The sequence below is a fragment of the Xiphophorus hellerii genome, chromosome 1 (genome assembly GCF_003331165.1).
Source record: "Xiphophorus hellerii strain 12219 chromosome 1, Xiphophorus_hellerii-4.1, whole genome shotgun sequence".
Classification (NCBI taxonomy): Eukaryota; Metazoa; Chordata; class Actinopteri; order Cyprinodontiformes; family Poeciliidae; genus Xiphophorus; species Xiphophorus hellerii.
In genome coordinates, this window is record NC_045672.1 from 15,604,130 (window position 1) to 15,620,669 (window position 16,540).

The 16,540-nt window shown below is 40.2% G+C and overlaps 1 protein-coding gene across 3 annotated transcripts in view; it reads left to right on the forward strand.

The window, feature by feature from the left end:
• Positions 1-16,540, forward strand: part of l1cama (L1 cell adhesion molecule, paralog a) — a 51,609-nt gene that overhangs the window by 17,213 nt on the left and 17,856 nt on the right. For 2 of the 3 annotated variants that reach the window (XM_032574167.1, XM_032574184.1), the window contains exons 2-5: positions 10,825-11,163; positions 12,290-12,295; positions 14,463-14,565; positions 15,996-16,198. In XM_032574167.1, the coding sequence (XP_032430058.1) occupies positions 11,034-11,163; positions 12,290-12,295; positions 14,463-14,565; positions 15,996-16,198 (442 nt within the window). In that variant the 5' untranslated portion in view covers positions 10,825-11,033. The remainder of the gene's footprint in view (positions 1-10,824; positions 11,164-12,289; positions 12,296-14,462; positions 14,566-15,995; positions 16,199-16,540) is intronic. The other variant, XM_032574176.1, reaches the window with a different exon arrangement.

Below are 16,540 nucleotides of genomic sequence, written 5' to 3' on the forward strand. Positions count from 1 at the left end.
GCGTAAAGAGAGTTTGTGTTTGTGCATGTATGTGTACAAACCGTATGCTTCTCACTAGGAGAAGCGGAAAATGTTTGATTTGATCGCTTATCGTTATTGGTTTGGACTTTTTGGGTTTGCTTTCTAGAAGCAGTCGTAGGAACTGAACACAAGGATTGATAGGTATTTTTGTTTACCTAAATACAAGGAAAGAACCACAGACAACGTTTGAGTTTTCAACCAAACTTCTGCAGAAGGAGAAAACATAGCAAACCACTTCTCCAAGGTGTTTACCATGCATTCTGATTTCCTGTAGCAGAGCCTGTCTTTTTATTAAGCAGAAGAAAGAAAGGGAGTCAAGAATGGGATGTGGAGGTAATAAATCAAGGGAGGCCTATTCAAAACAAGGAGGAACTACATTCTACACACAAGCAGTTTAAGGAGTATCCCAAGTTAAGAAGCAGCTGCAGCTTCAGGGTTTAGGGAAAAAGCAAAGTTTTGTCTTTCACACTGTTTAACAAATTCCTCCTCTCTGGGGTGTGAATACTAAACCTATGAATGAAAAACAAACTGGTAACTACTTATGTAAGAATGATAACAAAACATAATTATTCTAACAAGGATGGCTGCAAAAGATGTGGCGTCTCACGAAGAAACAGCAACATAGGATAGCATAATTTAACACAACACAAAAACAAGAGACTGTAAAACTTTTCAGAAAACTTTTAAATAGCTTTATTTAAAATATTTTTAAACATTTTAACAAAATAAGTACAATATTACTTAAAGTCTTCAGTTAGGCTTTTAAGCACATCAAACATTAAACTGCACTTTTTCCTAAAGGAATCAGGATTGCAGTGGTTCAAATTTCTCTCATTTTTCTGAGTGACTTTTGCAGTTTTGTGGTGTCCCTTTTGGATCCATTCTTGCATAATTTCCTGATAAGGTCAAACTAAAAATAAATAAATGAAGATAAATAAGTAAAACTGTATTTCATTTCACTGCAATCTGTATGACACAGTATGTGTCGCTAAAGTATGATGCCAGAACTCCTTCCAAAACATTTTTTAAAGAATAAAAATGTTTAGACATGTTGGGAATTATAAAATGTAGATAAAAATTGTTCATCTTTTTACTCACCCCTTGAGATAAATAGTACAAATACATGGCATCATAAAAAACATTGTTTTAGATGATTTTAACTAGTTGGTTGCATAGCCAGGAGGAAAAAAGTCATATATTAGTATATAAGTCATTATAATGAGTCGATTCTCATTGTTAAAAACATTTGATCTGAACACTTTGACAATATTTTTTGTGTGTTTATGGCACTTTAAGAATAAATTAGACCTGAGTTGTTGTTTTCTTTGCTGATTTACATCAATTTTATGTATTCTGGTCAAATCTTTTAGTGTTCCTCATTAGCCCTGCACTGAGATCATCCTTGCCGTCATTTTGTGCTTCCTTCAGTTTGATTACAGGTGAAATGAAATGGGAAATAGCCAGGCACATCATGTTCCCGTTTATCTTTCCCATCATGTTAAAGTACATAATTGGATTAGATCTCTAAAAACAAACCATGCATTCTTTTTTTTTACTTTGTTATAAATATGGCAAAAAAGGGAAAAACTGCAAAGATTTAATTAAGTATTTGTTTTTGAGTGTTATCTCTGACTACTGATTTTCAGTCGGTGTTTTAGTGTCTAAATTTTCTTTTTTTTTTGTTCAATTAACAAGACTTTATCCCAGTGTTTAATCCAGTTAGATTGCAGATGAATGGACACATTAATGGAAAATAACCAGGCTCATGATGTTCCCAGTTTTCCCTCCCATACCGTCCTGATCCAACCAAACACACCCCCACGCACCCCCCCCCACACACACACACACACACACACACACACACGCTCTTCTTCATTTACTTTTTGCGTACTGGGTCTTGGAAACCATTGAGCCTTTATTTCCTGTAAATGAGTGACTGACAGTCAGATGACAATAAACATATTACCTTATCAGATGTGGACTAAAGTAAGCAGCAGCAAACATGTTGTTAGCAGAGAGAGCTGGAGGCAGCACTCCATCTGCAAGACTGGCTCCATTAGCTGACAAGAGAGATTAGCTGACCTGCTGACACACACACTGATCTTTACTGATACACATGGTCTCACACACACACCCACACACACACAGGGAACCTGATACACTATTACATTGGTGCAACACCCTGATTTGACCATCACAAAGCTTTTACTGGTCACAGATCTCCTTTCTAAATATTTCCCTTCTTTCATGTTGGCCATTAACATTTTCCTTGTTTCCTTGTTGTTACAAACCACCTCCATCTTTCTCCTTTTTGTTCTTTGTGCACTTTCGATAATTTTTTTTGACTTTTTGTTGTTGTTAGTCTTCGTCTCCTAAGTCCCGCCGGTGTTGCCCTTCTTTCTCTTCATTGGTCATCCTTTTTTTCCCTTCCTTTTTCTCCATCACTTTCAGCAATCTTAATGAGTCCAGTCCTTTCTTCTTGAATTATCCACCCCTTTTTCGTATAACGTACCTATTGTTTCTTAAGGGGAAAAACGTTAATAAATAAATCAAAACATGCTTTTTTTGTCCTCTCTTTTTCCTGGTTCTGTGAGTTTATTGGTGTGGAGAGAGAATATGAGATGCCTTCTGTGAATATTGAGGATTTTGTCATTTGAATTTGAGTAGGATGGGCATGTAAATTATGCATGCTTATAAATGCTTAAAAAATGCTCAGCTTCCAGTGCTACACGTTGGGTTAAGTAGGTGTAAACAGGCATAAAGGCTGTGTTTTCAGTGATGCGTAAATGGGCGTGAAGCTGCCTTCAAGGTGTTGGCCTGTCAGTCGGTTTGCAGCAGCAGAGTGTGTACGTGTGGGCGCATATGTAAGCGATACCGCAAAACCCCGTTAGTGACCATATGTGTGAATAACTGAATTTGTATGTACAAGAGTAAGAGGGAAGATGGGGGGGGGGGGGGGGTGTACTGTGTGGAGACGTTGTTGTCAAGGCAACCAGGATGTAAAAGGGAGTGGGTGATTGCCCTTATGGTTCTTTTGCCAACCTTTATTTTCTCCATCTTTGAGCCACCCTGCTATTAGCCCTTAACCCCTGTCCAAACAAGCGGGGCGGTGGCTGCTCACTGGGGAGGGCGTGGGCTTTTGGAAATGAGGGGACAACACCACGAGGCGTGCTTTCACATTAGCGCATTTGGCCCCGGTAGGCGTAGCAACGCGTCTAACTGCCGAGCTTATGCTAATAGTGGGTATTGATAAACGTGCTGTCTGTGTAGCCCGATTCCTGATAAGCTCTAGCTCCACACTGCTTCTTTTTGTCCTCCTTCTTGCTGGACAATTTCCATTTTCAACACGTCAACTTGGCCTTTTAAATAAAGAGTATCACCGTCAAGGGGGGAAGGGGGAAAGGGGTGCCAGAATCTTGTTGTGTTGCACTGCAAAAGCCTCTTTTCCATTAAAGTTGCAAATATTGAATTAAGCAGCCGGTGTTGTCTATTGACTGAGCTGGAGTGCTGCCGCAGCAGTTTATTAGAGTGATAGAGGGAACATGGGGCTGATGCAGAAAGGAGAGGAGGTGGGGAACTGAGATTTATTGTTGTTGGGAAATGAGAAAAGCTCTTAGTGTCAAACACTGAGAGGGCTCAGAGAGTCAAAGACTGATGAAAAGGTGACAGGAAAATTGGTTTGTCATCTCCTCAGATAGCTCCCATTTCCAAGTCTCCTAATGGGACTACTTTTAGACAAATGTGCACAAAATTAAAATGCGGTAATCTTTGCTGAGGTGAATGATACGGTGCCTTGTAAAGTAGCATGCCCCCTAAATTTGTTCAAAATCTGTCTTGTTTCGATCAAAAACTGCATTGTATCAGTCTCCCCTTCCCTGCTGAAGAGAAGCATGCCCACAGCATAATGCCACCAGCACCATGTCTGACTGTGGTAATGATTTGTTCTGTAAAACATTGTGTACCACAAGTAGGCAACAGCAACAGCCTGCAGAACTGCAGGGACTCGAGTCGTACAGCTCAGTGAAAATGACGCATGTGTCCCTTCTGAGACCTCCACAGAACAAATTTATAGAGTTTGATTTACACCTTTGTGGACTCTCTGCTGGTATGTTTTGTGTTCGGTAGGTTATGCTAAATTTAAAATAAGGGTATTAGAGTAAATTGTTGTGATTCAAAATGACTACCACACTTTTTGCGCTTTTATTTGCACTCGCATTACTGCGGTTGCAATATGGCAAAATGTGAAAATGTCCAAGGGGCGTGACGTTTTTTTGCGAGACACTTTGACATATAACTGTGTTCTTGTGGAAAACAAAAGCTGCGGGTGTTATTTCACATGATTTGCGGTATTTTTCTGCCGTAGCGACAAAGTGGGCCTGAGACTTGTCTCACTGCAACAGAGTCATGCATTAAGTATGACTCTGCCAGAGAGAGGTAGAGAGGAGGGTGAATGTGAGGGAATCAGACAGCCACTCCAAAGACAGAGGAGCGGACGGTCAGCAACAGCCGTCTGAGGCTGAACCACATGAATGAATGGAAGAAAATCAATTATGAATCTGGGCGAATTCAGGGCAAATAGTGCTGACAGGAAGAGGATTTTTATGAATAATTCACTCTGCAAGGATCATGACCCCCTATTGGCATGAGCTTGTATTCCAAACATAATTTCTTTTTCTTTGACACTTGCTTCTACTTCTTTACTTTTTTCTTGAGTAAGTATTGTGTGTATTATGGTTTAAATCACTCCATCCCTTCAATATCTTTCCACCCGTCTCCTTTTCATCTTATGTTTCTTCAGACAGACAAACCCTCGGGGTACAACTGGGGGTGAAGGAGGGCATGTGTTCATTTATTTTTCTCCCCCTCTCCTTCTGTCCTGCATCCTCTCCTCCTTACACATCTTCACAGCTGGAGGTAGTTAATATTTAAAGGCAAGGCGTGACGAGATGCACAGGACCAGCGCGCGTGCTTGAACACACATGCACACACACGCTCGCCCTGTAATCCAGTCTCATTTGATCACAAGTACGCCGAGGAAGGCTTTCAAAACCTACATTTGCATAATCTGCAACAGGGAGACAAAATATACTGGGCTACATTCATCGGCGTCCAAGCTTCGCACGTGAGGACGTGTGCTGATATGAATCAAACAGTGCGTACGTGTGGGTGGTTGGCTCGGCGAGGATCAGATAATGTGCGAAACTCAAGACTTGATTAGACTCTTGAGGTTTGATCTTGTGTTTCTACTCAGACAAGAGAGCCTGTGAAGGACTCAGTGTGCTTGGCAATGCCCAACATGTCAATTTCACTTTAATGAAGACATTTTATTACGGAAAGACAGGAGCAAATGGGTGGCAGAGAAAGTGTGCTCTGCAGTTTTGCAAATCAAAACTGTGAACAATTTTAAGACTTGTGAAATTATTTTGATGATTCTCTCCAAAGAAGTAAATTCCCATTTAAAAACAATCCCACGAGACTCTTTGATATTCATATATTGATGTCATTTCTTCAATAAATGGTAACTGAAAATTGTAAATTAGCAAAATTACCATTGTTCCGTCAGTCTGGATTGTGTTAAAGGCAAGGCGTGATCTGTATAAAATGTGAAGGACACAAAAATTAGTAGTTAATCTTTGATGACAGCAGCAGCGATAGTGTAATGGAGAACGTCAGATACACTAGAATTTTATGTGAAAAATGCCTCAAAGCCTGACTTCATAAATTATTGAAGCATCTAGGAAATTGACTTGGTCCATTTAGTTTGTGTGATACATGAACCATTGGCAGCTAATCTTCTTTCACCCTGGGTTCCTTGTAAAGAAGAAGAAAACCCCCCACCAAAAACAGCCACACCCTCACATCTCAACACGTCTGCCCTCGCTTCACACTCTTCCAGTGGCTGAACAATTTTCTGATGGCACCGTTTGACATTCCAGCGGTGCTAATAGTTTTAAAAAGCACTTTAAAGCACTGTCAGGTCACCGGAGCCCCAGCTGCATGCAGCCATCCCACGCCTGACCTTTGACCCAGTCCAATGAAGCAGGTAACAGTGCTGAGATTGGATCATTGACGGCAGCGCAGCAGTTGCTCAGATAGAGAGAAGTCGGGGCAGCTGCTTCATTGTCGGTGTCTCGCCCCCGTGATAATGGAGCAACCTTCTGGCTTCATGCCGCGTATGCAGCTTGGAAGTTGTCCGTGTGTGTGTGTGTGTGTGTCTCGGGTCGCATCAGTCTGGGCAATCAGCGTGTTTGGGTTGTCCTTGTTACATAGCAACGCTCTTTCACGTCGCAGTCATTTATTTCTTCCTCCCAGGCCATTATAGTGTTCTCCTTTACTGCTCCTTCTCAGCACTACAGGAAGACTGTCTCAGGCAATGTCTGCCCCCCTGACTGAAGCCCACTGAACCATGCTCTTTTATCTGTGCGACAGAGGTGTGTGTGCCTGCCTGCCCTCCTTCCTTTCAGACTGTGTTCATTCAATGCATGCTTCTTTGTTTGCGTCTGTCTACAAGTGTTTAGATCAGAGATTTGTTGAACATTTCAGTTCCAGTTTTGGTAAAGATCTAACCTGCTTATATCAGTTTTTCATCTGATTCTGCTTCATGGTGCTTAATATATCTACTACCACTGGTATGGATAATCTATTATCTATATGTAGAACAGAGGCGAAGTCACACGGTGTGTGTGACAGAGCTGTTACTGTAAAACTGTGTTTATCTAACCTAAAAGATGAAATGATCAAGGAGATGACATTTTAAACTTCCGCTCTATATGGAGAGTTTTATATTGATGATTAACATGTTTAGCATCAATATAGCATCAATATAGGTTTAGGGTTAGCATCAGTAACTGTAAACAGTAGTCTCTGTGTGTATTCGCTTGAGAATGTGGGGAAAAAAATAATATGTATTTTGAACCCTTTTTCTGAAATTAATATCATACTGTCAACATCTCCAAATCCATCATGTTTCGTGACAGACAGAGGTCGGAGGAAGAAAACAGCAAATTTCCTGTAATTTGTCCAAACCTCCTGTTATCGTTTGAAGTCAGTTCCTAGATTGCACCTTCGAAAAATGAGCAAAACATCAATGTTCTGCTGTTTGTAACCTGAAAACGTTAGCTGTGAAACAATCAATACTGCTAAAGTACCCAATGGCAAAGCAGCTTTGACTCATATGTCAGTCTTTGCTTAGAAAAACAAATACATAACAGAAATAAAATCACAGAATCATATAATCACATATTTTCTCCACAATCTGAATTTAGCTGAGATTCTAAATGTCATTTTCGAAACTGTCATATATGTTAGAGCAGCCTGGGTGCAAATCTCCACTAATATGTAATGTCATGTCTTTTAAGTATGAGAGAGAGTTTCCACCAAACTGTTGGTTGGAGATTTGCTAGAGATGAAAGATGCCTGTGTCGGCTTGAAAACTTTTGAGAGAACTCAAAAGTTCTCTCAAAAGAACTTTTGAGAGAACTTTTGAGTTCTCAAAAAAGAAGCAAACAACAAAAAGAAAGACGAAAGCTTCTGGTTTGCATCAAAATTTCACTTTGTCATCTAAGTTTTACTCAAAATGCTTTGATAAGTTATAATTTTGCACTAATTTTAATATTGTCTTCTGAGTTTGTTGATAATATTTTCCCTGACTACAGACACCACTTGACTTCTCTGTGCAGCTTGAACAACAGTCTCCTCAGGGACGTGTGATTGGCAGGATGACAGTCGTTATGCTGCTAATCATTAATAGTCGTCTTACTTTGCTCCACTCAGCATTACCTCAGTCTCTTTAGAGAAGGCTAACAGGCAAGTTCGTACCTTAAATCAGATTAATCCTGAAGTTAAACCCAAACTAGCTCTGCTGCGTTTGTCTGCCTCTAAAGGCATTTCGGAGATGCTGATTTAAGACTAATTGGCTTCTTGTCTCTGAAGAACAACAGCTAAAGAGGCTTTAGTCTGATGGAGAGACTGGGAGAGAAGAAGAGGACAAAGGAAAAAGTGAATGATGCCCTCTAATTGTAGAATCTCGCATCGTGTGTGTATGTGGACTGGAAGGATGAGATAAGTTGCCTTCCTCTCCTCCTGTTCTCCTTCCGTAGCCTTACCTCTCTCTCTTCTCCTGTTCTCCTCGACAACCTCTCTATCCACTTTTTGTCAGTCCTAAAGTCCTCCTCCCACTTACCCCTCCGTCTCGTCTCTGCGTACAATTATTCTGAAAGGCAGGCGAGTGAGTGTAATGCCTCATTTAATCCTAAAGCTGTTAGTTTAAACTGCCTTATTAGGGGTTTAGCTCCTGTTTGTTCTTTAATTTAATCTGATTTGTCTCCCCTGTTATAGAAGAATCCCACATTTCTCATTCGGCTCTTTCTCCTTTACTTTCTCCCCTGAGTGACAAATAAAATATCAACAGTAATTACTGTGGCAGCCATTACCCACTCGATGAAAGAAAATGAAAGATAATCACCACTCTCCCACCTTCTTCCCACCCTCCGTGCTCTCTCATCATCTTCACCTCTTCTCTCTCACACCTTCTCTCTCTCTCTCTCTCTCAAGGTCACCCCTCTCTCAAATGCTGTGGCAGTGCCAAAAAAGGGTGGCAATTTGAGCCAAAAATCCCCTCCACTCAGCCTGTGGAGCTGTCAAACAGTCCCTCTCTACCCTCCATGTGTCTATTATTGCCACTTTCTTTTGTCTCACATGCGCGCGTCTTAATCATGGTGTGCCATAACAGCTCGTTGTGTGTGATACTGAGCAGTGTAAACAATCAGCAGGCTTGCTCCATGTGGTGCCGCAGGAAAGGATAGCCGGCTTGTGGCGGCGGGCCCTGGTTCCAACCGTACAGATGGAGTATGGATAGAGTCCCAGGAGGAGAGGCTCGCCTCACTCCCTATGAGTGATAGCATCTTTATCACATCTTTCTCACAGCACTGCCACCCAGACGTGTCACTTTCCTTTCATGACTATGCGATGCGACTCTCATCACTCGACCTTTCGTCAACTGTTTATGCGTCCGCCCTGTGGAATATCAGATTTTGGCGCTTCCTGTATTTTACTGCGTGCTGGGAGCCTCTTGTTGTGGTATTCTCTCCATCTGTCCCTCTGAATGACCTCTTCACATGGTTCACTGGTCCTGTAATTAGAAAAGGTATGGAGGCTTTTTTTTTGTGTCCTAGAACATGGACAAGTTTAGGACACTCATCGGTGACGGTTTTATTGGGAAGTTCAGGAATTTTGAAGGGATGATTTAGTAAAAGGCAGTGAAAACATTTTTATCAACTCTCTTGGTGTCTTCATACCAGACTTAATAATCAACCATTTAAAGTGATCTTCTGTATTTTACTCTGTATTTTAGTTTCATCAGGTGTCCTGATCTTGCACATTTTTCAACAGTCGACGGACTCAGGCTAGGATCAGAATACAAAATAAATAAATAATACAAAGAAAATTTTCGTTTAAAACAAAGTTTTCAGAAAACAATATGCAACAAAATTCAACTACATGTGAGATTTGATCATGTAGTGACTCTCTCCATCATTCATTAATGCGTCCATCATACAAAACAATGGAGAAAGATGACTTATTAAAGTATGATTTGTATGAAAGTACCAAATGGATGACAAAAATGGCCACATGTAGGTTTAAAATGGGCTTAGCAGTTGGCTAAAGGGTAATTAACTCTAAAACAATTATGTAAACAGGAAACTGAAACTGAGGAGATTTGTTATTAAAAATGATCTTGGTGTATGAAACTGGAAACAAAGCATGCTTTCAGTCAGGGAATGCTTTAATGACCCTGCTTGTAAAACCTTTAAAGTATTTTTGACTGAAAAAAATAGAAAATTTAGCTCGTCATCTTCATAAAGAGACCAAGCTTTTGCATGTACTCCAAATTGTTCAAGAACAGCAGCCGATTTAATTTGGGTATGCCTTTCCAGCTGTTTTTGGTGATTTTGGTAGCACCAGATAAGGTGCTGAAAAACAATTCTGCAAATGGAAGAGGGCAAAATTCCTCCATTAGCATTTATTACAAATTCTTCATGATAGATGGTGCTTATAAGGGTCACACAGCCAGTTATTGAGTTTAGTGTGCAACATTTTCACATAGGGTCAAGTTGGTTTGGATTTTTTCACCTTAATAAGTGAAATAATTATTTAAAACTCTTTTTATTTTCTATATTAACATTTGTTTGACCTGAAACATTAAAGTGAGACAAAAAAAAAGCCAAGAATTTTTTGACTTTTGGCAAACATAAAGTGGTGAAATGTTTTTCTTTCAGCACTGAATGTAAACTCTAGGAACACAGGAGGAAAAACAAACCTGACAAGATAAACATGTTTTCATGCTTACCATGGATGAGAAAAGTAATGATGAAACAGAATTTGAGTAAATACAAGAATCTGCCTAAAAAAATAAACCTAAAATGATCCAGAACTGAAAACTGTAGCAACAAAGCGACTAAAGTTCTCCATTTCTGATGGCGACGTTGATCAGCTTCCGCATAAATAACCACCCACTGCAAACATTTGAAGGGTCATATTGTTCAGATGAACTGATTGCTTCGTCTGTTTTATATAAATTTGAATGCAGGTGAAACATTAACTTCTTATAGAATTTTACCAGAACCTTGCTTTAAAGACAAGGTTGTATTAAAACTATCCCTTAATAACTCTGCGCCTCAGTCTGACCACATGCTGCAGGGTCATTTTCTCTCATTCTAACACATGGCCCCCTCTCTGCCCTGCCCTCTTTTTTTCTCCTTCTTCTTCTCCCTCCCCCACCTCCACCCTTCTTATCTGTTTCAGCCTGTAGACAGTTTCCTGCAGGAGGGCGCGGCACTGATTTAAAGCCCAAACAGGAGAGACAGACCAGCAGGACCAGAGACATATGAAGCGAAGCCAAGACCTCTAGCACGTGAAGCACATCCTGACACCTGCTCACCTTCGGCGTGCGCGTGGTTGCCTCTGTGAGCATTGCACTGTGAGCAGGTGGGACATTGATGGCACTGTGAGCGATGCCTCACATGCAGCGACAGCAGGTTTGCAGTAGGGGGCAGAGCTCCTCCCACCTCCTCCCCCTTGTCCTAGCCCTCCTTTCTCTCGCAGCCCTGCCCAGCCGGGCAGCCATCGAAATGTCCTCCAACTGTGAGTACTGATTAATATCATAACATCCAGAACAATAGTCGAATGCTGGAATGAGATTAGCTTGTTGTGTTAATTGCATTGTTGATTCATCAAAGCACACCAATAATGATCTTTAATCATGACTAATTAGAGTAGATGAACTATGTGAACATGTTTCCTCCTCAGTAGCTTCAGTATTTAGAGGAAAAAAGCTCTGAATACTACTTTCAGGGGTATCTCTGCTTAGCGCTCATCTGGACCAGTGGCGTGTGTAATTACTCTGTAATTGATCCCTTCATACTGCATTGATTAGTCCCTCTATTGATCTGGTTTCCTTGGTGAAACCTGTTTGAAGGGAATTAAATCAACAACTTAGTCACACAGCTAAATTCCAGCGAGCATTTTTCATCCCCCCCTCATCCTATTTCTTCCACCGCCTCGATGCAATATGTGGGCATTAAAATTACAGCTGAGCTCCGGGCCCGGAGGGAAATTGATCTTCATCTCCTCTGCCGCCATTGCTGCTCCTACTGCTGGTCAACCCACCAAATATTGTTTCCTCTGCTGCTCTTGTTTTTTTCCCACTCTTTATCAGTACACGTCCCAATCCTTCACCACCTACACACACTTTGAAATGGTGAGAACACAAACAAAGCGAGTGCGAGTCCTCGTCCGAGCCAAGCCCACACGCACCCTTCAGAAAAAGATGATGAAACGTAGAGATTTTTGTCATCTAATTCCCAAAGGAACAAGGTGACGCAGAGGTGAGGAGGCCAAAGACGATGAAGGGATGATGATGAGGAGGAAAAAAGGGGGATGGAGGTGGGTCAAACATAGGAATGGGAAAGGTCAAGGTTTCTCCTGCCTTTCAATTTGGGAACCTCTAACATATTGATTAGTTACTGAGGCAGCGATCTATCTATCTATCTATCTATCTATCTATCTATCTATCTATCTATCTATCTATCTATCTATCTATCTATCTATCTATCTATCTATCTATCTATCTATCTATCTATCTATCTATCTATCTATCTATCTATCTATCTATCTATCTATCTATCTATCTATCTATCTGTATTAAACTAAAATATTTCCTCTCATTTCTTTCACTCTGCCCAACTCTGTGGACGGACAAACTGCACAGGGGACAGTAAGTGCTTTTAACTCTCACTGTTTGTCCTATATTAATGAATGTACTGCTAAAGTTTATTGTAAACACTTTCATTATGCCAGAGAGGCTATTTTCCATCCTGCTGACAGCGGTGCACTTAAATGAATCTGGCATCAGAGCGTGCATTATCTGTGTTGTGCTCGTGTGCCAATCCGCGTGAGGCTAGCTTCGGAAAAAAACACGAGCCTGTTTGAGTTTGTGGGGGTTGTGTTTTAGTCTCATTGGCTCTCAATAGGTAGTTTCCCCTCTAGGAGCAAGCAGGAGAAAGTTTGAGAAGCTGGCAGCGGGGCTGTCAGATCAAAGGCTTGAAGAAATAGAGGAGTTAAAGCACAAAGCAGCAACTTCACTCCTCCTCTTTCTCTTCTGCCAATAGTGGAGCAGTGCCTACAGACTTCACTTCAATTTGATCAGCTAAGAAAATGGGATTATTTTCTCTGAGTGGGAATTCTTTCATTAAATTCTCACACTCTTCCCATCTGTCTCTTTCTGAATTTAGCCTGTTTGTTTTATTTGTTTATCTGCTCTGCCATTTGTTTTCCTTTTGGACTTTCTATCCACTCCCAGCTCTCTGACTTCAGTGTCTTCATTTGTCCCTCCGTTCTCCTTTCCCTGCTACATCCGTTTACCTACTGCTCACTGGAATCACCTTTCTTTAAAACCTGTGTCTTTTCCTTTAAGTCGAGCTGAAAATGACCCCAACTGTCAAGCACTTTTATTTCGCTGAAAATTTTTTTAAAATTAATTTTAATTTATATATTTTCAAAGCTTTCATAATGACATCATAGTTTTCTTAGTTGCTCCGGGTGCATTTCTCACATCAATATTAACATTTGCAAAACACTTAGTGCATTTCTTAAACTAATTAGTGCAAATTACAAAAGTGAGTGGCTTGCTCAAAATCAATAGTTTTCCAGTTCCTCAAGAAGCAAATATTTGTGTCAAAAAAAGTGTCCGTGTCATCTAAATAAAAAGTTTGTGAACAAGATTGTTTAAAGGCTTTGTCATGCTTTCATCCTGAAATTTCACTCTGTATTATAATGCAGAATAGTCAGATTTTGTATACGCTACCTGAGATGGATTGTATCCACTGACACTGAATACATTTGTTTCACATTTTTACTGCAATTCTAATTTGCTGTAAAATTAAAGTAGCTGCAGATGCAATTTCTGCTGTAAATTCCAAATTAATTTACTGCAAAATTGATATTTAAATCGACATTTAAATTTACAATTAAAATCTTTCATCGCTTTAATGTATACTGTCAGACATTAGACCAACTTTTTTGAGTTTAACAGCTTAGTAAAATAACATACAGTTTCTACAATGAGGCCTATGTTTGTACAATCACCATATATGTATAGTCAAATCAGAAGAAGGTACATCTTGTTAAAGCTAAGTAAAAGTTTAGACTTTCTGGATTAATGTGGATCCCTTCAAATTGTAAAATATCTTTTGGAACACCTTGTAATCTGTTTCATGCTTCTTATCCACAGAATTAACAATTTCTGCAGATCCTGTGTGTATTTTCACAGGTGCAGATTCCTGAATCAGACTAAAGAGGACAAACTTACCTAATATAGAAAAAAGCCTTTAGCTCAGTGATCAATTTCTCAGCTTTTATTTAGCAAACACAGATTTTACCTCTGTCTTAGTCAGAGTCTCTAATGAACACATTTTTTTTCATTATCCTTGTTCCCTCTCCCCACAGGCTCTTCACTTTCTTAGTCTCACGGGGAAAACACTGTGCCATATATCCTCTTTTCCATTAACTCTCCTCCCTACATTACGCATCAATTTCCTCTCATTGAAAACACATTTTCTCTCCTTACTCTCTTGCTCCTGCTCTTTTTTCTTGGCCCATATTTCATCTCTTTGTGTTTCAGAGCTTTGTCACATGACATTGACTCAATATACTAATTGGCGTCTGTTAAGCAGAGAGTGGCTAGTATTTGGTCAGTCTGTGATGTGTGTGAAAACATTTTGAAACAGACAGCACACACGTGTTTTGTGACACAGTGGTGTGGTTTGCAGTATATGTACACATCAGAACTCAAGTTGTGGCAGCATGCATCGTTCTCCTGTCCCTTTTTTTCTGTTTGTGTACTGAACGAGACGGCCCGTTTGAACTAACTCTTGTCCATGCAGACAAAAGGCCTCCTCAGATCACCACACACCCGGAGTCTGTCACAGTTTTTAGCACAGAGGACCTCGTCATGAAGTGTGAAGCCTCTGGTGTCCCAATGCCCAGGTTTGTCAGCACAACCAGATCCATGCAAACACATAAACACAGTGGGTCTATGGTGCTTTGCAGGAGAATTCATACTTCTTGAACCTTTCGATGTTTTATTTCATAATAAAATCAACAGCCTCTATTTTATTGTGACAGACTATTACAAAGAAGTTTGTAATTAAAAAGCAGCAAGAAAAAAAAAGGTTTTCTAAATTTTAGTAAATATCTTAATAGTGAGTAAATATCTAAACAAATGTGGCTTGCCTTTTTATTCATCCACTCTTTAGGTAATTACAGCTTCAACCATGCCATTGTAGCTTTTGTCTTTAAAGTCCCTGTTGTGCAGGAAGTTGAATTTCCAGCCCAGTCTCAAATCTTTTGCTGCTTTCAGCAGTTTTTTTTTCTTCCAGGATAATCCTGTATTTAGCTTCCTCTGTCTACTAAGAATCTTTGACCAGCTTCTCAGACTCTGCTGCCACCACCGTGTCTCACAGAGGGCATACGGTGTTCAGAGTTTGTTTTCCATCACACATAGCATTTTACATGTCGACCAAAATCCTGGATCACTAGAGATGAGAAAAAAAAGCTTTTAGGGAGTGAGACAATTATTAAAGAGCATACTAAACTTACTTACATCAATATTACAGTCAGCAAGGGGGTGAACAGGAAGAAGCTGTAGAGCAAGTATCTGCTGAACAATATAATATATGTTTTTGTCAGGACATAAGATCATAGATTTTGATCATAGATTGATGGAAGCAGTTTTTACAGGTGGACCCTTTACAAATTAGGTGATTTCTTTTATTAAACTAAATTTTATTTAAGGGTGTTAGAGTAAAGGCTGAAAACCATCTGACTGAAAACCATCTTTTTTATTTCCAAAGCAAATTATGTGTTGCTTCTTGTGGGCCAATACAAATACATTGAATCATGGGATTTAATGTGACAAAACATAAAAAAATGTTTAAGAGGTATTAGTTATTTGGATAGATACTGTAAGTCTGATGGCATAATATCTGCAGAGCAGCTCCGCTGATCTTTTTAGGAAGCCGAGAACAGTGACCTTCCCTCTCCTTGTTCGGCTGACATCTACATATTAGCATTACACAAAAGCACAGCTTCTCCCAATCAGAGTTCTTGTTTCAGCAGAGGATAAATGTCATTAAGCCCTCGGGCGATCTCCTCTCTCGGAGTGTCTTAGCTGCTCTGAAGTGGAAAACTGCTCCCATTGCCGAGGAAAAAGAGATGAATATTGCAATTACACACAGCGCAGGCCTCTGAGCTCCACTGGGGCATCCCGTGTACATTTCACAGAAACCCATTTGTGGCCTCATTTTCACTGACATCTTCTGTGAATAAATGACTGCTTTCTGAGACTTGAAAATGACTGTGTGACTTTGATGTTTAAATGATCATCATTTTACTGTCTCTTTCTCCTTCTGCTTCAGTTTCAGTTGGACTAAGAATGGAAAGCCATTTGACCCAAGTGCTGACACAGAGCTTAATGTTACGAAAAGCTTTGGTTTGTTCGCCTTCTCCACACTCAGTAAAACTATGGACACCCTGAAACCGTACCAAGGCAAATATGTCTGCTATGCCACCAACGAGCTCGGGACGGCTGTGTCGAAGGAAGCCATCCTCAAAACTGATGGTAAGAAGTTCCTTTTAAAGTCACTCATTTCATAGGAAATATATTTTTAGCATTAGAAATTCAGAATTTAGCTTCACCATTGTAGATTTATGAAGTTGATTTTCAAAGCTCAGAATACAATCAGAGGATTATCTTCCTTTTGCACAGAGGTCAGTCTGTAGGAAGAGTTCAGGTTGCTTCACTCTGAGCATACACAACAAGAAATGGCATTCTTACCACCAGAACCAGACTTTAAGAAATCTCCACTTGACTGATGTTTTTAAATGAAAACAAAACATTGTAAATCAAGAGTGTCCAAGGTGTGGCCCTGGGACCATTTGCAGACCCTGAAATGGTCCTGTG